The sequence below is a fragment of the Lycorma delicatula genome, chromosome 2 (genome assembly GCF_047948215.1).
Source record: "Lycorma delicatula isolate Av1 chromosome 2, ASM4794821v1, whole genome shotgun sequence".
Lineage (NCBI taxonomy): Eukaryota > Metazoa > Arthropoda > Insecta > Hemiptera > Fulgoridae > Lycorma > Lycorma delicatula.
In genome coordinates, this window is record NC_134456.1 from 41,181,107 (window position 1) to 41,204,812 (window position 23,706).

General features: G+C 28.7%; 1 protein-coding gene across 1 annotated transcript in view; it reads left to right on the forward strand.

The window, feature by feature from the left end:
- The window catches only part of RyR (Ryanodine receptor), a 559,410-nt gene that overhangs the window by 529,467 nt on the left and 6,237 nt on the right, over positions 1-23,706 (forward strand). Inside the window, exons 94-101 of the mRNA XM_075355178.1 lie at positions 219-345; positions 5,342-5,461; positions 10,265-10,549; positions 11,409-11,539; positions 14,984-15,142; positions 17,683-17,743; positions 20,006-20,152; positions 22,223-22,354. Of these exons, the coding sequence (XP_075211293.1) occupies positions 219-345; positions 5,342-5,461; positions 10,265-10,549; positions 11,409-11,539; positions 14,984-15,142; positions 17,683-17,743; positions 20,006-20,152; positions 22,223-22,354 (1,162 nt within the window). The remainder of the gene's footprint in view (positions 1-218; positions 346-5,341; positions 5,462-10,264; positions 10,550-11,408; positions 11,540-14,983; positions 15,143-17,682; positions 17,744-20,005; positions 20,153-22,222; positions 22,355-23,706) is intronic.

The following is a 23,706-nucleotide window of genomic DNA, read 5'->3' on the forward strand; positions in this document are numbered from 1 at the left end:
ATATTGGTATATAACAAAATCATTGTTGACGAATTTAATATAAGTTATTTTAATAATTCTCATTTTCTATTCATACAAGTATTGAGATTTAATAGTAATGTATTAGGAAAAAATTTTAATAATTTTTCCACATTTCTTATTGAGTAATAATTAAATTCATTTTATATTAGTATCAGATTTTTTCCAATTTTATTAATTTTTGTTTTTTTTGTTTTCAGTGGAGAAGCAGCCAGAAAGGAAGCTGCTGCAAGAGCTGAAGTTGCTGCTGAACAGCAAGCAGTAATGGCTGCAGTAGAAGCAGAATCAAAACAAGAAACTGTTACTGAACCTTCTGCATTTTCACAGGTGGCTTTATAATACAATTTTGGATGGTTGATAAATAATATTTGTCTTGAGATAAATAATAATTGCAATATTTTGGTAATTGTTTATTTTTAATCTAATTACCTTAACAAAACTTGGATTTCAAAATAAAATACAGAAAAAAACTTTGTTAATGGAATGGGTACCATTGCTCAACAACAAAAAAATTGACAAATTACAAAATCATAATAGCTGTCTTCTAAACAAAAGTCTTAAGTACAACCATTTTTAATAGATTTTGAGGAATGTGGTATCATAGTGGACTCCGAATAATTTGAGATATTAGAAATATTTTTGATAAATTACACTCATTGAATTCTGGGGTAATTTTCTTGTGTTAAAATGCATTTCACAAACTCTGCTAAAATTACCCAAGATTTAGTGAAACAATTCAAATTGGGAAGTTATTAATTAGATTTTCCTCCGTAAATTCAAAATTAATAATTTAACAGTTATCACTTTTATGAACCTGATAAAATGACTTACTCTACTTTGATGACAATAAGTTTCAGTTTATCATGAAGGGATGGCTAAAATCATAGACAGAAAAACTTTATGTTAATGGATACATAAGCTTTTTGAACAGTATTACAGTTGTCTTGATTTTACTGAAGACTGTTCTAAAAATAGGAAAATTTGCAGTTTTAATCATCTTAATGCCTATCATCCATGCCTATTCTTACTACCTTAGCAATAATTAAATCTAATTTATTATATTTTCTGATAAACAACTATTAGTCTCGCAAGCAGAATATTTTAATTTTTAAATATAAATACTGTTCTTTTAAAATGATTTTTTTTGTATTTAATTACTATGAATACATTTTTTTAAGTTAAAATTTTATGTTCAAAAATCTATTTGTATTTTGTAATTTTATACAGTGATTTTTAAATAAACAATGTGCAGAAATAAGATGGCAGGTACAAGTAGTTGTACCTATTCAAGTCCGTGTAAAAATATCAGTCCTAGTAAAGCCAGATATTTTTACATGGACTTGAATACTAGATCGTGGATACCGGTGTTCTTTGGTGGTTGGGTTTCAATTAACCACACATCTCAGGAATGGTCGAACTGAGAATGTACAAGACTACACTTCATTCACACTCATACATATCATCCTCATTCATCCTCTGAAGTATTATCTAAACGGTAGTTACCGGAGGCTAAACAGGAAAAAGAAAGGTAAGGTACAAGTAGTTGTTGAAGTTAGAATAACACATTTCACTTTTCCCCGTACATCTCAGTTTTAACCAAATCTAAAAGAATCATTACTAATATCATCTAGACAGTTTTTAAACATTAAATATTGCAATGAAAATAAAAACGTACCTAAGAATTGAACATGTACACATAAGAAACAATCTAAACAGCTGTAAGAGGTACTACATTTATTTCACAATGTACCTTTATTTAGATAACTGTGTAGTAAATATTATTGCAAACATAGAAATAATATTTCAAATATGAAATAATGTGATGGTAAATCTAATAGAAGTAACAAGCCATACAAATACACATAATTATTAATACTTGCTTAATTACAGTGAGATAAAATAAGTTCCTAGCTTTTGATATATCATCAAATACCTCTTTAAAATATAAATTTGAATGCTGTAACTGCTGTATTTAAAATAAGAACATTAAATCTAATTTAAATGTACATTGCAATACTTATTAAATTCTAAAGTTGTTTTCCAAGTAGCCCTTACATGTTTGTTTAGGTTTATTATTATTATATATAATATTATTTTACTGAAATTAAAATAAATCTTTTTAAGATTCATATTATTCCTCTGTACCATTAAATTATATTAAATTCTATTAAATCAATCATTACTACAGAATATTGAGATAATATATATCTTACCTTAATTTTTCATGAAAGTACTTTCGTGGGATCCAGCATCCTTTGTCATGATTGAAATAATTCTATTATTGTGAATAATAATAATAATCCTGATTAACAGAATTATTTCAATCATGACTGAGGATGCAGGATTCCGCTAAAGTACTTTCTTGATAAAATTAAGGTAAGATGTATCTTATCTCAATATTCTGTACTAGGTGGTTGATTTAATAGAATTTAAATATATTTATACACACACACAAACAATCACACACAGAATAAATGAAAAGTATAAATTATTAATTATTTATTAATGGAGAAGTAACAGCATATTTTAATTTTTTAACTTTCTCAAAATGTTCTGGAGGTCAAAAAATCAATTCCTATTTTCATATTTATATTAGTACTAAAACTGAATTTTAAAATTAATTATTTAAAAATAAACATCATTTTATCTATTGCACAAGGCTATTTTGGAGTAGAATGTACATTAAATCTTTTAATGTAAATTAGTAATTTATTGCACAAGGTGTAACAGAAAAGCAATCACTTTTTATAGGTTTCTGTATGTACAAGTAATTTTGCAAACACTGTCCTTTTGCAAATCAAAATTGTCTCCTTCCAAGTAGTTTTCTTGAGATGCTAGACACTGCTGGAAATATGCTCACAATCTTCATAGGAGGATTGGGGAAGTCCTCACATAAGATTGCTTTCAGTTGATTTGTCATTATGTTTTGGATGGTGAAATAGTTCCTAAATGACCTTTCAGGTGATTTTCAGTTTAAGTAAACGAAAAAGGTCATAAGAACTCATCAGAAGAATAGGGTGTGTGATACCCTGCCTGATAAAAAGTAACAGTATAAAGTTAAAACCGATATTGGAAGTCAAGTTGTTAACAATTGTACTTCTGTGGAAGGGAGTTGTGCTGTTGTCAATTCATTTGCAACTTAAGTAATTTTATTACATTTCTGCCATACCTCATATATAGTATCATTTTTTTTAAATAAATGCAACTAAAAGTAGTAGTCAAAACTAAACCTAATGTTATATTATGTAATTTACTTACAAAAGAGTGAGTGTTTTCTATTTTTCTACATTATTATGAGCATGTTTAACACATTTTTAAGTAGTTATGATTAGTTTTATTTTTAATATTCAGAAAAAGTAAATGCTTCACAAATAATTCATTAAATGTAGTGTATTGTAATTTTACTTAATGTTATATCCAACTCCCTCTATCAAATTTTGCTACTTAAGTAGAAGATTTACTATTTTTGTATTTCATATCCTGTTAAAATGTTCCATGCTTGCTTAAAAAGTGGGGAAAAATATGGGAAACTGAAAAAACAAAGTTATTTAAGGTATGCTGTTTGAATTTTTTCAGTTAATAGTAATAAAATAAAAATGTAGTAATTGTTTTTGTTTTACTAATATTATTCAGTTGATTTTTTCTTTCTTAGTTTTTATATAAGATATCATCAGACCCACTAATTCAATAACGTTTATATTCAGATACAGACCAAAAGTATCATTGTTAGAAAAACCTTACTTCATATTATAGGTTAAAAAGCAATCAAAAACTGAATCTGTTTGTACTTCCTTCCATATATGTATACCTGTACAATTTTCTTTCTTCTAGGCCACTGAAGTGATAATTCAAAGATATAGAATCCTTTGATTCCTTCCTTACCTTTTATAATTGCAGATTTACCTTTACTTCTCTATGATGAAACAACTGACTGACTTATAGTGTCATTTTATCAAAGAAAGTTTTTTTTTTACCTGCTAAGTAGTATAAACATCAAGTTTTTGTAGTTTTATTATCAGAGAAAATATTTTTAATTTCTTTAGTCAAATAAACTAGTTATATCAAAATCCTGCTGAATTATCTTCTAGGTTTTCTCTTAATTTGTATCTTAAAAGATTTATTATTATTATTAAGTAAAAATGTAAAGAAGTGAGCCAAATTGCTTGCCTTTCATCCATAATACTTTTTTTTTATTTTACTTTTTTTTTTTTTTAGTAGCTGAGGTACTGTGTAATTACATAATCACTTAAAATACATGTGAAGTTCATAACAGTTAACTGCAAGCACAAACTTGTTACAGTCAACCCTAGGCTGAACAATTTGTTTTGGTTTTTGAACTCTCAGTAACTTTAGAGTACACAGATCATAAGATGTATTTATTATAACATGAAAAGATAAACGTATTTATTATGTAAACCTTGGATGTTTGTTTATGCATGGTTTATGATTGCTAAATATAGAAATATGTATTATGAATTAAGAAAATATAAAAGGAGTACAAACAAATACAAGAAAATAAAGAAAAAGCTATTAGTAAGGCAAAAAATGTGGTGTGAGCTAGCAAAACCTACTTTAGGGTTTAGGTTGGTAGTAGGATGATATCACATATGCAAATTTAAAAATACAAAATGCACAAAAACTGTTAACCGTTTGTTTTATGAAAACTGTAATTATAAATGATTTTTGAGTATTTTCTATTTGCAATTTATTTTAATAACGTAATATACAGTCATGTACTTCTTTGTACATCACATTTATAGTAAGCAACGTAACAGTACATCCATATAAATACTAGACAGATGAATGCATAATCAAGTTAAATGTTAGTTAGGTAAATACAAAAAAATTTCTCCAGTTGTTTTCATAATCCTTCCTGGAACAATATTTCTCACTTTAATAAGGTTTACTTTATGTTACCAAACAGAAGTACTGTTTTTCAATGAAATTATATAATATGAATAGCCTGATAGAAAGGACAATGTTGATGAAAACAATGCTCAGGAAAAGTGATTAAAAAAAATTCTCTTTTGTACAAATGTCTTGGTAATCCATAATCCTGTATGAATAGCTAAAATTGTAGTGTTAAACAATATTTAGTTTTTTTTTTTTTAATTAATATAATATTATAAACAATTTGTATATATGATCTAATTTTACTGATTTGAAAAAGTTGGAGTCACTTGTTTTTCTTATTGCTGCTATTATGTTAAACACCTATTGCGTAAAACTTCTTTAAATATAATAAGTTAGTTTCAATTTTGTAGTTATAAAACTAAACTTTGTAATGTACTTAATAGAATACATTTTGATTTGTTTTTTTCAGATTGATTTTAATGGTTATACTCATCGAGCTGTCAGTTTCTTGGCAAGGAATTTCTACAATCTCAAATATGTTGCATTGGTGCTTGCTTTCTGTATCAATTTCATTCTGCTATTCTATAAGGTATTATATTTTATTTAATTCTTAAAATAATTCTTAATTTTCTGGTTTTAGTATGTATTGGATTCCTTTGATGATTGCACCCAGCCAAGTTTTTTGAACTGTGATCCATAAAACAAATTTTTGTGCCAATTGCTACACCTATTGCCCACATTTTCCTTATAATTTCAGAAAAATCTTGTAACAAAAGTTATAATTTTTCTATTTTATATACTGTCATATAAATACTTGTGAAGTTCATAACAGTTCTACTACAAGCACAAACTTGTTACAGTCAATCCTAGGCTAAATATTCTTTTAAGGTTTTTGAGCGTTCATTAACATTAAATTATACAGAGATCAAGATGTATTTATTACAAGGATGGGCTGAGAAGTTTCCAGCCTGACACATAGACAGTGTCAGCAGGTCTAATTTCTTACTGACCTTCTACAGTACTATCCTTCAATAGCCTGTATACAAAATTTCAGGTTAGGTTTTCTGTTAGCCTAGGTTTGACGAAGTAAAAGAAAATTGTCACTTTTAGCATAAAGAAAAAATCTTGTTTCACCATGACAATTCACTAGCACATTTCTCAGTCATTGCAATGGTTAAAAATCAATGAACTAATTTCCAGTTGCTTTCCCAATCACCTTATTTACCAGATTTGGTATCCAGTGACTATTACCTATTTCCTAATCTTAGGAATGGCTTGGCGGGCAATGATTTGACAGTAACAAGGATGTCATTGATGATGTAAATGGGTATTTTGAGCTCAACAAATCTCATTATAAAGTTGGTATAACTACATTAGAGCACTGTTATGAAAAGTGTATTAATCTTTGTGGAGATTATATTAAAAAATAAAAGTAAAGAAATCCAAAAAACTGTTCTTTTCTTTGTCAGGCCAGAAATTGTTCAGCCCACCCTAGTGTAACATGGTAAGACAAATGGATTCATTTTGTAAACCGTGAGTGTTTTGTTATGCATTATAAATGATTGCTAAATATACGAAGATGTACTATGAATTAAATTTTGAATTACAAAACCACTCTTAAAATTTTGTGTTTATAGTTCATTTTTTTTTTTTGCCTTCAGTCATTTGACTGGTTTGATGCAGCTCTCCAAGATTCCCTATCTAGTGCTAGTCGTTTCATTTCAGTATACCCTCTACATCCTTCATCCCTAACAATTTGTTTTACGTATTCCAAACGTGGCCTGCCTACACAATTTTTTCCTTCTACCTGTCCTTCCAATATTAAAGCGAATATTCCAGGATGCCTTAGTATGTGGCCTATAAGTCTGTCTCTTCTTTTAACTATATTTTTCCAAATGCTTCTTTCTTCATCTATTTGCCGCAATACCTCTTCATTTGTCACTTTATCCACCCATCTGATTTTTAACATTCTCCTATAGCACCACATTTCAAAAGCTTCTAATCTTTTCTTCTTAGATACTCCGATTGTCCAAGTTTTACTTCCATATAAAGCGACACTCCAAACATATACTTTCAAAAATCTTTTCCTGACATTTAAATTAATTTTTCATGTAAACAAATTATATTTCTTACTGAAGGCTCGTTTCGCTTGTGCTATTCGGCATTTTATATCGCTCCTGCTTCGTCCATCTTTAGTAATTCTACTTCCCAAATAACAAAATTCTTCTACCTCCATAATCTTTTCTCCTCCTATTTTCACATTCAGTGGTCCATCTTTGTTATTTCTGCTACATTTCATTACTTTTGTTTTGTACTTGTTTATTTTCATGCGATAGTTCTTGCGTAGGACTTCATCTATGCCGTTCATTGTTTCTTCTAAATCCTTTTTACTCTCAGCTAGAATTACTATATCATCAGCAAATCGTAGCATCTTTATCTTTTCACCTTGTACTGTTACTCCGAATCTAAATTGTTCTTTAACATCATTAACTGCTAGTTCTATATAAAGATTAAAAAGTAACGGAGAGTTCATTATTTAAATATTTTGGTGATGTGTAATAGAAAATCATTCAATAGATAATGGTAGATTATTTTTTTAAATTGTAATTGTTTAAATATTAATGTTTTTCATATGATAAATATTATAATTCTGATTACTGAAATAATTTGATCCAATTGATGAAATTTAATTTCGTGGCGTATGTGTATATGGGTAGTCAAAATATTTAGAGGTATACCTGCTAATCCTAAGAATTGTGGAAAGAAAATTAAATTTATCCATATAAATAAATTAAAAGTTGAATTTTATGTCATTTTTTATTTATTGATGTTCTTGTTATTATTGGAAATCAATGAATAATTCATGCTGTAACAGCAAATACTGCTCCTGTTGATAAAACAGTGTGGAAGTATAACAATATAAATTTTATAGCCTATAACTTTTATAAGTCTATATTTCTTTATATGCATTTATTTTTTTAACAATAATACAGCAAACATATACATTTTTAAATTATCTGAAATCATTAAGTTAAAAATAAACTATTCTGTCTGTTAGGGCCTAAAAACTCTGAAATGACATGTTACATTTTTCCTTTTATAACAGAAGTGTTTCTTTTTGTGAATCAAGAATTATGATGACAAATAATATTCAGTATTGAAGAAATTATTTTTCTAACTATAAAATCATAGAAACCTATAACAATAAAATTGTATTTAAACAATCTATAAAGTAATGCTCATAAGTTAAGTATTAGTTGAAATTTTATTTACTGAGGATGACTCCTCTACATCAGTGGCAATACATCACATTTGCATAATTTAATAATTTGCATAAAATAATGTTTATTATTTATGATTTGAGAATATAGGTTTCCAGAAAGAAAGAAAAAGAAGAGTATAAACCTGAATAGATGGACGAAAGTAAAACAACAGCAATATAGCAAAATAAAGAAAACCTTTTGGAAAAAGAAAAAGGATTCAAAACTACGCAAACGTGATTCCTAGTGGTCAGAACAAAAAGAAAAAAAAATGTTTATAAGCATTTAAATTTAATTGGCTTGTAAGGAAATGTACAAGGAATTAAAGAGGGTCTTTAAAGAATTATTTGAGAACAACAGGGGATTTATCAAGGAAGAAGAAATAGCATTTTACAGCTGAGAATATATGTCTTCAATTTTTTGCAGTGCTGGTATGAAGGAAAGCCATCTTGTCTTACTGTGCCTGAGTACAGTTTTATACTCAGTTTCATTAAATTCATGTAATGACTTTAAGGATTTAACCTGTACTGTAAATATGTGGAAGTGCTGATAAATTTTGTTGATAATCAACTGGAAATCTATGAGTAAGAAATCTGAACTAGTTTGTAAAACATTGTTTACCGCATGTGCAGGGCAGCCAACACCTGTAGGAATGGTCAAACTGAGAGTGTACAAGATTACATTTCATTTGCACTTATATATATCATCCTCATTCATCCTCTGAAGTAATACCTGAACAGTAATTCTCAGAGGCTAAACAGGAAAAAAGAAAGAAGCCAATACCTGTCAGTTTGTTACCAGATTTTGTTGCAATTTTTAGAACAAATTGTTTTTGCCTTTCCTTTGTTTACTACCCAAATTTATATTTATATTGTCTAAAGAAATTGCAATCACCTTCTCAAATTTGTATTTCTTTAAAACCTCCAACAAAAAATTCACTAGCAAATCTGACGCTTCTTCATGTAAATTCACTAATTCTAGTACTTCCAACATAACTCCCTACTCAAGATGAAAATACCTAACTAGAAGTGAGACTATCTTCAAATCCAGATGATTGGATGAACCTATCATCACTGAAATGAATCTACCTTTTTCAGGTCATCAAAAATTTCCTGTGTTGCATATGGCGCAGTAGCATTAGAAGTTCTTGTATTATATTTTGTACGACCACATGTATATTTAAGATTGAAGAGTTTTTTTACAATAATTGTGAAGTTCATTGACCTAAAATTTTGTTATACATTGCACTGTAGAACATGAAAGTGGCTTCTTGCGCTACCAACTGCCTGTCCTTTTCACTTGCTGGTTTCGTAGAAAAAGAGTCACTAATGCTTTTGTTAGCATGCAGTGCAGCCATGCAGTGTTTTTTGTTTTAACTTAATTTACTACATCATACCATCCAACATGTCCAATATCAAATTTTGACTTGCACAATGTACATTCTATGATTTCTCCACTTCCAGTAATAAAAGGCAACTCACTTTTCAATTTGCTGTTAAAACTACATTTTTGTTTTGACATGTTTATAGATAATGATTTCATAGATAAAAAAAAATTCTAAGTATTCGCGAGTCAGCTTTACAAGATCACACACTATAGACATATTTGATAATTTGAAAAATGGAAAGTTAGGACCGTAAATGGTTGTTATTCATATTGGTAACTGATTGGCAATAATAAAAAATTGTAGCAGGGATACCAACTTCGTGCTAAAAACTTACAGCAATAAAATATTCAAAATGCCTTGTTTGTACCTGTAGCACTTCATAGTGTACAATGGTAGTGTCAATGAACTACAAAGAACTACAAACCAAAACATTATCACAAAATTTGGGAATTTTGAGCATCCCAAAAAATCTTTTAGAGCACAAGAATATTTTATTGAAAAAAAACTATCCAAGAAAAACAGGACAAATGGGCAGCCTATTATGTTTGATAGTATTATCATTTCTACTTTTTCTTAAAAACAGTTTACTTTAGAAAATATAATATTTTTTTCCAATAAAGGTTACTTATTATCACTGTTAAAAATTTATGTAATTTTTCTATTTCACATAATTTTTCAGTTAAAACTAATGAAATTATATTAACAAATAAAAAAGATTATTCTAAATTTATCTTCTTTATTACAGGTTACAACTCTTGGTGAAGACGATGAAGGAGGTAGTGGAGAAGTTGATAATGGATCTGTAGAGGATTTGATGGAAGAGTTAGGTGGAATGTCTGGTGAAGAAGGTGGTGGAGCTAGCGGCGGAGCAAGTGGTGAAGGAAGTGGTGGAGAGAGTGCTGAAGAAGATCCAATAGAACTTGTGCATGTCGATGAAGATTTCTTTTATATGGCACATGTTATGAGACTTGCTGCCATGTTACATTCACTTGTTTCTCTTGCTATGCTGATTGCTTATTACCATCTTAAGGCAAGATCTTATCATTATCCTTTTTATATGTCCACAGATTTTGTTTATTTTTATTTAGAAATAATTACTGTTTTTAGCATTTTATCAATATGCGCAGTAGTGAATTTTAAGTATCTTCAATGTACTGTGAACTTGAACATTTTAGATAGTTTAGTATCTGCTTATTTACATACTTACAGATTAATTGAAAATCTAATTAAATTTACTTAAAACATATTTTCAAAAAAAATGTTAATTTTCACTAGGTAGTGTAAATTTAATTCCTAATGCTATCATTATCCCAGCTCACATAATGATAGAGACTCATAGTTCATAAATTCAATTCATTAAAGTTAGTGCTTCAACTGCAAACCTCCACTATTATATATATATATATATATATATATATATATATATATGTGTGTGTACCTCCACTATTAGGTATATATATATATGTATGTGTGTTTAATTTTTTTTTCAAGGTGAAATATATCTAAAAACCTTCTAAGTTATGCAAAGAAATATGGGTAAAAATTTGGTTGTGATTGATCAAGTAGTTTTTTTGGTTATTCCAAACAAACAAAACCCCTCTTCATCTTTACATAGTAGTATAGATATAGATATTTTATGTAACAATTTGTTAATGTTATTTTACTTGTCATTTAACTTTTTGTATGTTTTTTTATATTTTTATTTGTAATAAATAAAAATAAAGTTAGTTAAAAATAAGTACATATTAATGAAGTAAAATGCTGGAAAAATTGATTAATAGTAGTACATTTGAAATTTAATTTATATGATGTCTGGGGTAATGGCATGAAGACTGATGAGGTAGTTTATAATTACATATTTTAAATTTAATATTAGTGATATTTTACAGGTACCATTAGCTATATTCAAACGTGAAAAGGAAATTGCCAGACGACTGGAATTTGATGGTTTATATATCGCAGAACAGCCTGAAGATGATGATATTAAATCACATTGGGATAAACTGGTCATTTCTGCAAAGTAAGCGTATTACATTTCGATTATATCTACTTGTTACAGTAATCATTAATCCACATAACAATAATATATTATTTATATATATACTGTTATACACACACACATATGTTAGAATAAATCTGTAATTTATTCTATTGTCCAAGTACTACTTGAAATAAAATTTATGTAAGTATTTTTTATCTTTTTAACTGCCAGATCTGGGCTGGAGGTTTGCTTGCAGTGCACAATGCAAAATTCAGGGCTCAATTTACCTCTTCAGCTAATATAAATTTTACTTAGTAAAATAAGTTTATTTAAAAAACTTTTTGGATTATTATATTTAAATTTATTGTTATTAACATGACCAGTAAACACATTTTTCAACTCCATCTCAGTCTCATAAAAATTATTTGATTGCTATGAGCCATCAAAGTTGTTATTTTATCAGAATAAAAAGAAAGCAAAATCTGTGAAGAAAAATGGAAATGTATTATTTAACAGATGGAATGATTATGTGTATGGAAGTACACTACCAAATTATAATAGATAAAAATATTTAAGTGATTTGATGTAATTGTATCTGATTGTTGAACACTAACTATTACATCTGATCTCATTAAATTTAACATTAAAGGTTAAAAAGTTTGGTAATTATTTTGAATTGATAAATGCAATTATTGTATTTTCTTTGGAATTTTTCCAGGAGGCAAAACTAACTATATTGAGTCTATTCTTTTTAAATATTTCCAATTATATATTGCATTAACAGTAATTAAATTTAATCTTATGTGCATGTTAATTCACATTCTAATATATTAGTATACTCCACTAACAAGAATTTGATGCAGAGAAGGCAGTAGGTTTGCAAGTATGTTCATTCACCCTTGAAGAAAGAATAACTTTTAAAAAAATATTGGGAGTAGAATAATTACAATTAATAACAGCTCTAGGTTAATATTTCTTATTAGTATAATATTTTAAGAATGTACAGTATTTAAATAAACAGTCTTAACTAATTTTCACTCACCTACTTTGAAATTGCACTTACCTTTTGCATAACAGAGATAGTTCAATGAAATTTTTGTTTTTCTATGCAATTCAAGTGCAATTTCAAAAATTGTTGTGTATTTGTAGAATTTTTCTGGTTGTGATAATGTACTGGTTGGCTAATATACCTTTTTTATTTTTATTTTTTTCCTTCTGCCCCCTGGGAAGGATCCGCATCCAAGCGACTAAACTCAATCCCAGGGGGTGTCCCTCCAACTCTAACAAGCCTCTCTGCCTACTGGCTGTAAGTCCAACATGACAAGTTGGCCCGCCAGTTCCGGATCTTTTCTCCTTCACCCTTTGCCTCAAACTCCTGGTGATGGAACTGAGCCCAGCTATGCTGTTCCCAGAAACCATCATCAGGAGGAGCCAGGACTATCTTTTGGGCTTTTTTTTCATATTTCTTTTTTGTGGTACTTAACTTCCGCCGCTGTTGTAGCTCCATCTTACCTAGCCCTTAGTAGAGGGAGCCCGGTCTGGTTATGCCGTTTCTAGGATCCCTATCTGGCTAACATACCTGGTTGCTTGTAATATACGAGGTTTTCTGAAAAGTTTTGAGCTTCAACATGAAGATAGCAGCATGAAAAGTTAGTGAATGTTTTTGCGCATACAGTTGAAAGGTACTCGCTAAACTTTCAGCCATTTTAAACGTTCAGTTGGTGTTTGATAATCGTTTGAGTAAGTCACTGAAGTGTTTTTGTAAAAATGGAAAGAATCAGAATATCGTGCCATGATTAAATACTTACACATTTTAATTTGCAAAATTAAAACTGAGTTGGATGTTGTTTACAGGGACTCTGTCCCATCATTTGCCGCCATGAAAAGATGGGCAGCTGAATTTAAACATGGTCATATTAACTTGGTTGATGATGAGCATTCAGGATAGCCTAAAACTGCAACCACCACCAATATCATCAAAAAAGTTCACCAAATGGTACTGGACGACCGACAAATTAAGGTTAGAGAGATAGGAAAGACAATGAGCTTATCAAAAGTATATGTTTGTTATATATTAACTGAAGAATTGGATATGCGTAAGCTGTCAACGCATTGGGTGTCATATTTTCTCACTTTGTACAGAAAGCGCATTTGAATGAACATTTACAAGGCCTTGCTAGAGCAGTTTAAGCAAAACGAGTCAGATTTTTTGTGTCGATTCATAACTGTAGATGAAACGTGGATCCACCACTACACTCCTGAGAGGAAACAACAGTCAAAACAGTGGATTATAAAGGGTGAAGCTGCTCTGAAAAAGGTGAAGACGGTTCCATTGGTCGGGAAGGTGATGGCGACTGTTTTTTTAGATAGTAACAGAATTTTATTACTATCGATTATTTTCAAAAAAGTAAGACAATAATGGGAAAGTATTACACATCATTACTTGACAAGCTGAAGGCAGAAATTGCAAAAAAATTACCACATTTGACGAAGAAGAAAGTGCTTTTCCATCAGGACAATCCACCTGCTTACACTTTGATCGTCATCATGGCTAAAATTCACGAATTGCACTTTGAATTGGTTGACCACTCACCATATTCACCAGATCTGGCCCCAAGTGAGTTTTTCTTGTTTTATAATCTTAAAGTTTCACTTGGAGGAAAAAGATTTTCATCAGACAAGGGGGTTATCGTATATGTAAATGCCTACTTTGCAGAGAAAGATGCCAGCTACTATTTGGTGGAAGGGTTAAAGAGGTTAGAGCATCAATGGAAAAAGGATATTGAAAGGAGACGTTGTTGAAAAATAAAACTATATTTGACAGAAAAAAAATTTCTTTCTATATTAGGCTTAAAACGTTTCAGACAATCCTCATAATGTGTAATTCTCTACATTATCAACTCTAAAGCACATTGCCATTAGTTCGGTCACTTGCCAAGTCTACCATAATGGTTTGCCACGCACAGGTTTTATCAACATCAATTAATTATTGATGTTGATAAGTTTTATTTACTATTAATATTATATGTTTTTAATTGAAATCTATATAATAAAATTCAAAATTTTAGCACATTATAATCAACAAAATTCTATACCTGGGAATGAAAATTGGACAGTTGGTATCTCATAGCTTGAAGAGATCTGCTAAGAATGTAGTTAAAATTTAACCAAAATTTTTCATGGTAATTAGGTTTTTAAAAAAAAATAATTAATAAAATTTGTTTATATATTGTTCAGTTCATTCAAAATTTTAACAGTGGATTTGTTCAAATAATGCTGACTCCATTTCAAATCAAATATCTTAGTCCTGGAAATTCAGGATGGCATGATGAAGTACTTTTGACTAAATATATATTGTAAAGCTAACATGCAGCTTTGGCATTTTTAAAAGTATTTTTATTTTTTATTTTATTCATTGTTGTCTAAGCTAGGTGGAACAAGCTTCAAACTGCCAATTATTTATGGCTGTTTTGTCTGTTTCAGATCATTTCCTGTTAACTATTGGGATAAATTTGTAAAAAAGAAAGTAAGACAGAAGTACAGTGAAACATATGATTTTGATTCTATTAGTAATTTACTAGGTATGGAAAAAACTTCCTTTAGTGCTCAAGAAACTGATGAAGGATCTGGTATCATTTACTTGTAAGTAAAACTTTACTTTGCATTTTTTCTAAAATGTTGCTAAGCTGATGTATTATAAATTTACCTATTATAAATTGTCATCTAAGTGAGAATGTCAGAAATGCTAAATAATTAAGTTCACCAAGTTAAGATTATTAAGAGTTTGTAAAAAAATCATAATCAAATGTCAAAGTGTTCTTTTTTTAATATGATATTGAAATACAATATAAATATAAGAATGAATAGTGTAACAAAAGAAAAAAAGAAAAGTTCTGTTACAGTTTTAAAAAGTAGTTTAATTGTAACTATTATGCAGGGAAAAAATTTTATGTTACTCGTAAACTAATGATTAGAGCCCAGTAATGATATATGAATACCCTGCCACAATGACAGATTTGTACATGATAAAAAAGCAACCCTTACCTACTTCTGAGAGTAATTTAATAGATTATGGTTTGTCGGCTGCTAAGCCCTGATCACACTTACCTACTTACCATATACTTTTTTTAATTTATGGTAATACCAAACCTGGCATATATGAAATGTCATCTGTCTCCTTGCAGACAATTTATCTTTCAACATGAAATATAGAACAAGGTTAAATAATGTTTACCTACCAGGATTCCAACTACTAAATCAAAGTCCAGTTACTAATGTTGACAGTTATTAATTACTGTTTGTGATCGGAGTTAGTCCAAAGGCCAATAATGTTCTTAGGCTTGGTCTAAGAATGTCACAGTGTAGTCACCTCTGACTACTGATTCAGTCTGTAAGGTAGTTCAGCTATGTCAAGACCAAGCAACCAATGGTGACATGATCTTGTCTAGGGAACTGGCTGTGAAGTATATGAACCCAAACTGACCCATTAGCAGCAAATCAAAAACGTGTAAGGAGTGGGAAAGCAGCTTCATTTGCATGAATTTGCTTTCATTTGTGTGAGCTTAGCCCAAAACCAGCGATGTACAAAGTGATAAATGAGATAATCCTCTCTGTATTTATGAAAAAAATCTACACCAAATGAAGAACAAATTGCACGAAAATTAAATTATTTATCAAACAGATTAAGTTTGGGTACTTGATCTGTCAGCATATAAATGTGACATAGTTTGAATGGTCAAGAAATCATAAAAATACTTATATATGGTGCAAAATTAATTGTAGAGCTTGGTAATTAATGATAATAATAATTCATTATATTATGTTTGCCTATTCTAGGAGAACTGTTGAACATGCACGATTAACAGCAGAACAGCCGATACAGAAACAAAACATGTTGCCTTCATATATTCTCTTCTTTCAGAAAACAACATCACCTCTAGTATTACATTATCACAATTATTAACAAGAAATTAAAGAAATGTCAATATTTATTCTATTCTAAATCAACAAGTATGCAAATGAATGTAATTGTAAATATCTATTTTTAATGAAAAGAGGTATAATGAGTATATATATATTTGAAGGATTAGGAAATCCAGCTCTTACAGAAGGTTGCTAATAATTACTTGATGTTTGATGTTTGAGGCTGGCTTTTTTGTACAGCCATGAGATTGCAAACAACCCCAAACAGTACTTAGGCCTCACCAAACCACGTAATTACTAAAATCACAATGACTATAGGTCCCCATGTCTGAGGTAAGAAAGGATCAAGGATAATGAATGTTAAGAAAGGTATAATGTACCACAGAGGAACACATAATTTCACCTATGGGTGAAATTGGTATTCTATGGAATACCAAGACAGTGGGTATCCATCTAGCCCACAGTTTCTCAGATCAGACTATCTTTATCTGCACCTAGAGCCTTCATTCTTCTTACTATTGCTTCCAGTTCATTGTAAGCTAGCTGTTAGCTCTTCTTCTACATCATAAACCTCCAACTTCCTTCAACCACATCTCCATTAATATTAAACTATCTAAGTTTCTAAGAACTTGTGTCATAATTTCTTTGTATCTTCTGGATTTTCCAAAATATTTCCATCCTTATTCTCAATCTGATACTTTTGGTAACTTTCGTTTATTATTCATCATTTTCTTTCTTTTCTGCAGTTTTTTTTCGGAGTACCACTTCCATAATTTTGTATTCAAAAAAATATTTGCTTCAACTTTTTTTTTGCAATTTAATGAACTATTGAGATAATTCTTAGACTTCCTTTAGGAAAATCATCACCATCCTCAAAATTTTCAAATTTTTAGAAGTATCTGATTATCTGCTAATCTTTCAGATCCTGGCTGATGAGTGTAATACATTTAGAATGTATAAGGTTCAAAAGTTTTGTAGCATTTATGAATTTCAGTTCAAGGATGGTACTTTAGGCATTTTTTTTAAACTTATGAGATTTTTTACTTTTTATTTCTATTAGGTCTCTAATATTAGGAATTTTTACAAAAATAACTCAATTTTATCTCAAACTTTCTTTATTTATAACTTTTTCATCAGCTCAACATTTTATCAGAAACCCCTTGTTTCTTTTTTCTGTACTGTCACTACTTTCTTATTATTTCATTTGAATGTATAAGCTTTTTCATCTTAACATATAACTTTATTATTTTTTTTTACAGCATTTTGAATATAGACTGGCGATATCAAGTTTGGAAAGCTGGAGTAACAATAACCGACAATGTAAGTAATTATTCAAACTTTTCTTTGATTAATTTGCCCATAAAGTAACAGTATAATACATTTCTTTGGTTGCCTTGTTGATGAACATTAATTCTAGATTAATGATTGTGAAACGTAATTATTTAAGTTTGAGAGACAATTAACGAATCTGTTTGTGAAAATAACACTAACCTTTAGTTGTCATTATAAAATTGTGATCTTATTAGCGTGGTACTAACTACTTAATCATAACTTATATCTCAAAAATCATATTATTTCACATAATTTTTAAGTTTTTTATGCACCATCATTTTATTCTCCATGAAATACTCTTTTCTTTGTGCTACAGAATGTAGAAGTAAAATCTAAAAAAAACAAGAAGTGGTAATTCATAAATAATATTTACAATCAGCAACTCAGCAAAACATAATAAAGTATTACCAGCTATTATGTATGTGCTCATACGTATATATTTTATACTTTTATGTAAATATATATATATATATAAATATTGTCGAGTGTTCGCGGCCTTGATTGGGATATTGAGAAATTAACTTTGAAAATGTTTATATAATTACAATTTATTAGTTTAAGAACATAAGTAAAACAAGACAAATAAATAATAATGACAATAATAATAATAATAGACAATAATAAACAGCTCACAATAGTAACCAGAATAATAACAATAATGACAGTAGTAATCAATAATAATAATAATTGTCAATAAATAAATAATAATAATAGTAATCACAACCACAACAATAATAATAATAATTGTCAATAAATAAATAATAATAATAGTAATCACAACCACAATAATAATAATAATAAAAAACAGTGATTACATACAAAATAGAATTTAAAGTAATCATCAGGATTTATTTACAGGTAGTCAAATATTGAAAACCAGAATTCAGTCCCATTGACAAAAGACATTAGCATGACCGCTAATCTTAACACTTTTTACCACTAGTCTTGTATTAACAACAATAGTACAATAGATAAGACAAGTATAAAGTTCTTTTACTGCAAATACCTTTGCTGTTCACAAATAAAACTACCCTAACAATTTATGAATGAAATTTAGTACATTATCTCTTTCACTTATTCTAACATTAACTCACCAAACCACTTATTGTTTTCATGTACTGAAATTACTTGTGATGTCATCTTAATCGTTTCAAACTTGTACGCACTAGAAATTCGCTCCTTCACTGACCTCGCAGAATACTCTCACTTCAAACTCACATAATAAGTCCTTGCTTAGAACTCTTTTGCAGAACTTTATTGTAGCATTCTTCCACAGACTGACTCAATTCGTCTTCCCTGGAGTATTTATTCTACTATCCTCTTGACCTGCAGGACCAGAACTCAGTTGAGTGTGAGAACGATCGACCGAGACCTTTCACTCTCCCATGCAGATTAGTACCGTGGTCCAGTAACCCCCTTTTCATTGAACAACATCTGTTTTGGGCAATAAACAAAGAACAATTGTTAAATGGACCTGTTAGCTTTACTAAAAGGATTCCTTTTAGCCCCCTTCTGGATTCCTCCTGTTATTATATTTTCTGTTATTTTCTTCTTAATTGCCAGGAATCTGTTACTCAGGTCTGTTATACCGGTTTTGTGCAGTATATATACATAGACACACACACACAATGTGCAAAAAATATGGAGTGAATAGTTAGCATATTACAAACAAATTTAAAAAAATGAATCGATTATTGCTTTGGAACAAAATGTAAAATGATAAAAATCATGACAACTTAATTTCATCATGTAAATCGAGGAATACAAAATATTAGTTAATAAATAAATGTCTCTTAAAAAATACATATGAATTATTGGTGACTTTTTTATGAAAATTTAGATAACAATATTAGATATCAACTGCAAAGAAATTAATAAATTCAGTATTGTCTTCTTTTTTTAATTATACTGCAGACTGCTATTGTTTGTGTACCTTTTAATTCATTTTAATTTTTCTTTTTTTCTGCATATTTTTGCAAGCTTTTCATCTAGAATTTGTAAATTAACGTAAAGTATATTGTTTGAAAAATATGTACTTCAACTTACCATTCTAATGAAATGATTTTTGTGAAATATAAAGATCATTGTGGTTTTGATTATATATATATATATATATATGTTTGTGTGCATACAAAATTTCATATAATTATTAAATATATTATTTTAATGTAAAAGTGATAAGTGGTATATATTATGAACATTACATTTATGATCAATGTTAAACCACGTGGTTTTTCTCTATTTTAACAGGCATTCCTGTACAGTTTATGGTATTTTATATTCTCAATTCTTGGTAACTTCAACAACTTCTTTTTTGCTGCTCATTTACTTGATGTTGCTGTTGGTTTTAAAACATTGCGTACGATCTTACAGTCTGTAACACACAATGGTAAACAGGTAAGTAAGAGAATTTACAGTATTTTGTATGATCATTTAAAAAGTGTAACTGCACACATATCAATTCTATTTCATTTGACAATTTGTATTATAAATTATTAATGATAATTGCAATTTTAATAATAATGTTTAGTATTTAATTGATCAGTTGGTTTAGCAGTTACAGATCACTTGATCAGTTGTACTTGAATTTGATTTTTAGCAAGAGCCTGACATATTTTTATCCAGCATTTTGTGTTTAAAACATGTAGCACATCTGAAATGCTGAAATGAAAAAAAATGTTTCCTTTTATCCTAATAATTCTCTCATTATATTACTAATCCTATACAATTCATTTTTCTACATCTTTGTCTCTAATAATCTTAATTCCATTAGCACAAATCTACATTCTTTGTTGTTGTTTTTCTCCTTTTGCACCATTCACAGAATTATGTTGTTCTAATAATATATATGCCTCTTTACATCCATAGAAGATGGAGAGAGTCTTTGAATTTAAGATTTTTCAATAGTCTATTCATAAGAAAATAAAATTAATCTCATTTTAGAAAAATGAATTTTGAATTATAATTTTTAGTTAATATTTTTGGTAACATCTTTGTAAATTATTTGTTATAAAAATTTAATTTTTTTAAATGTGATTCAGTGATGCCCTGACATTATTATGTTACTGCAATGTTTAAATCCTTGTTAAATGGGATTTAACTGTAATAAATCTATGAAACAACAAGCTGAACCAAATTTTATAAATAACTTACCTCAAAACATTTTCATTCACTCTTTCTTGTGACCATATTCATTGAATGTATAAGTGATCATCTTGCCAGTCAACTCAGTGACCTGTTAAGTTACTGAAGATTGTTGTGGGAGTCAAGCATGATTGAAAGTGTTTTGAAGTAAGTTAATAAAATCCTTATATTTACAAAATGTGATTTAATATTATGTTTTATAAATTTAAAATTAAATAATTTTTATCACTGACTGTCATGGATAATAATATAAAATAAATATTTCTGTCTACAAGTAAACAGTTTTATTCTTGCTGATAAAGATAGTAATATCTTATGCACTGATATCTTTTAATAATATAATTAAATAATAATATATTCTACTTGCATTCTACCTATAAGGATGTTCTCTAACCCAATTACATTTTAATCTTTACATACAACTAGCAGTTTATGATGTTAAAGAACAATTTAGAACTGAAGAAAAGTGCAAGGTGAAAAAATAAAGATGCTACAATTTGTTGATGATTTAGTAATTCTAGTTGAGAGTAAAAAAGATTTAGAAGAAACAACGAATGGCATGGATGAAGTCCTACACAAAAACAACCACATGAAAATAAACAAGAACAAAACAAAAGTAATGAAATGAAATGTAATAGAAATAAAGTAGATGGACCACTGAATATAAAAATAAGAAGAGAACAGATTATGAAGGTAGAAGAATTCTGTTATTTGGGAAGTAGGCTTACTAAAGATGGACAAAGCAGGAGCAATATAAAATGCTGAATAGCACAAGTAAAACGAGCTTTCAGTCAGAAATATAATAAATATAATTTACTTACATCAAAAATTAATTTAAACATCAGGAAAACATTTTTGTAAGTATATATTTGAAGCATAGGTTTATAAGGAAGTGAAACTTGGACGATTGGAGTACCTGAGAAGAAAAAAAATAGAAACTTTTGAAATGTAGTGCTATAGGAGAATGTTAAAAATCAGATGGGTGGATAAAGTGACAAATGAAGGGTGTTGTGGCAAATTGGTGAAGAAAGAAGCATTTGGAAAAATATAGTTTAAAGAAGAGACAGACTTATAGGCCACATATTAAGGCATCCTGAGTTGCCTTGATATTGGAGGGACAGGTAGATGGGAAAAATTGCGCAGGTAGGCAACATTTGGAATACGTAAAACAAATTGTTATGGATGTAGAATGTAGAGTGTAAATGAAATGAAATGACTGGCACTAGATAGGGAATCTTGGAGAGCTGCATCAAACCAGTCAAATGACTGAAGAAGAAAAAAACTCTACCTACATACTAATTTATTGTTTTTGCTTTCTTGTAGCTGGTTTTAACAGTGATGTTGCTGACAATTGTGGTCTACATTTATACTGTCATTGCATTTAACTTCTTCCGAAAGTTTTATGTTCAAGAAGAGGATGAAGAGGTTGATAAAAAATGCCATGACATGTTAACTGTAAGTACTTTTTAACTGTATTGTAAAATTTTATAATTGTAAGTACAACTATATAATGTAAGTACATTATATAGTTTTTAAAAAACTATAGGAAAAAGATTTAATGTATTTTTATGATAATGTTTTGTTTAATGCTTCATATATATCAGTGGAAAGTTAATAGCAGATTGATAATGTCAGATATTTTTAAAAGATATCGTAATTTTTTTAAAAGTGCTTATAGTTATTTTTAAACAACTTATCAAATAACTATAATTTTATTATACTTTATAAAAGAGTTATAAAGAATGCTCTTTTAATATAATATACTCAGGCTAAAAAACTTTATAATAGAATACTTTACAGTTATTAACAGCCAAACTGTTTGTTTTAGTCACAGATGGATATGGTTTTACTCCTAACATGTTTATACTAAAAGAATTTTTAATTTACATCAATTTTTAAGTCTAAAACTGATTTGTCTTGAATTATAAAAAAAGATCCTATCTTAATGATAGATTATCAAATCCACTAATGGTTTATTTAATTAATTAATATTTTCAGATACCTATATGTATATAAGCAGAAAAGTAGAGAAATGTTATACCCTGTGAAGAAATTGACAATAAAGATGGCAAAGTGTTAGGTGTTACATAAAAAGGAAGAAATAATCCCTAACAGATGGGAAGAATGTGTAGAACTATATGTGTATCAATCCAACAAAAGACCAAATGACATTCCTGTGGAAGATCAGAATGAAACAGAAGAAATGACATAGGAACAGTGATTCTAAAATCAGAAATTATAAAAATGTGAAGAAAGGAAAATTATGGAAATGCAGTAGCTGCCAATAAAAGCAAAATATCTTAATGAATAAGGATTACAAAAAATATTGAAATCATGTAATTTGATCTACAACAGTAGGATACAACCAGAATACTTTGAAACATGAATCATTATCATATCTTAAAAAACATACTGTATTAAAGAATCTACATTGTAGGGTAAATTAAAATTAAAATTTATTTAATTTTAAAATTCAACAAAAATTTGTCTGCAAATACTGAACAGACAACTAAAAAAAAAAAAAAAAATAGAGAAATTGGTTACTAAAACACAATATTGCTTCAGGAAGATAAGAGATACAGTTTCTATGATTTATAGTAACGTAAGTCATTCTCTTCTAACATAGAAGTAGATTTTTATGTTTTAGTGTTTTCCAATGAAAAAATAGATACTGAAATGTAGGAAAAACAAAGGCTGGAAGTTTTTTAAATGTGAGCAAGGAAGATACTAGAAAAAATTAAATAAAAAACAAAGAAATAATAAAGAGAATGGAAGGTTAATCAGAACAATTTAACATAGGAAACTTA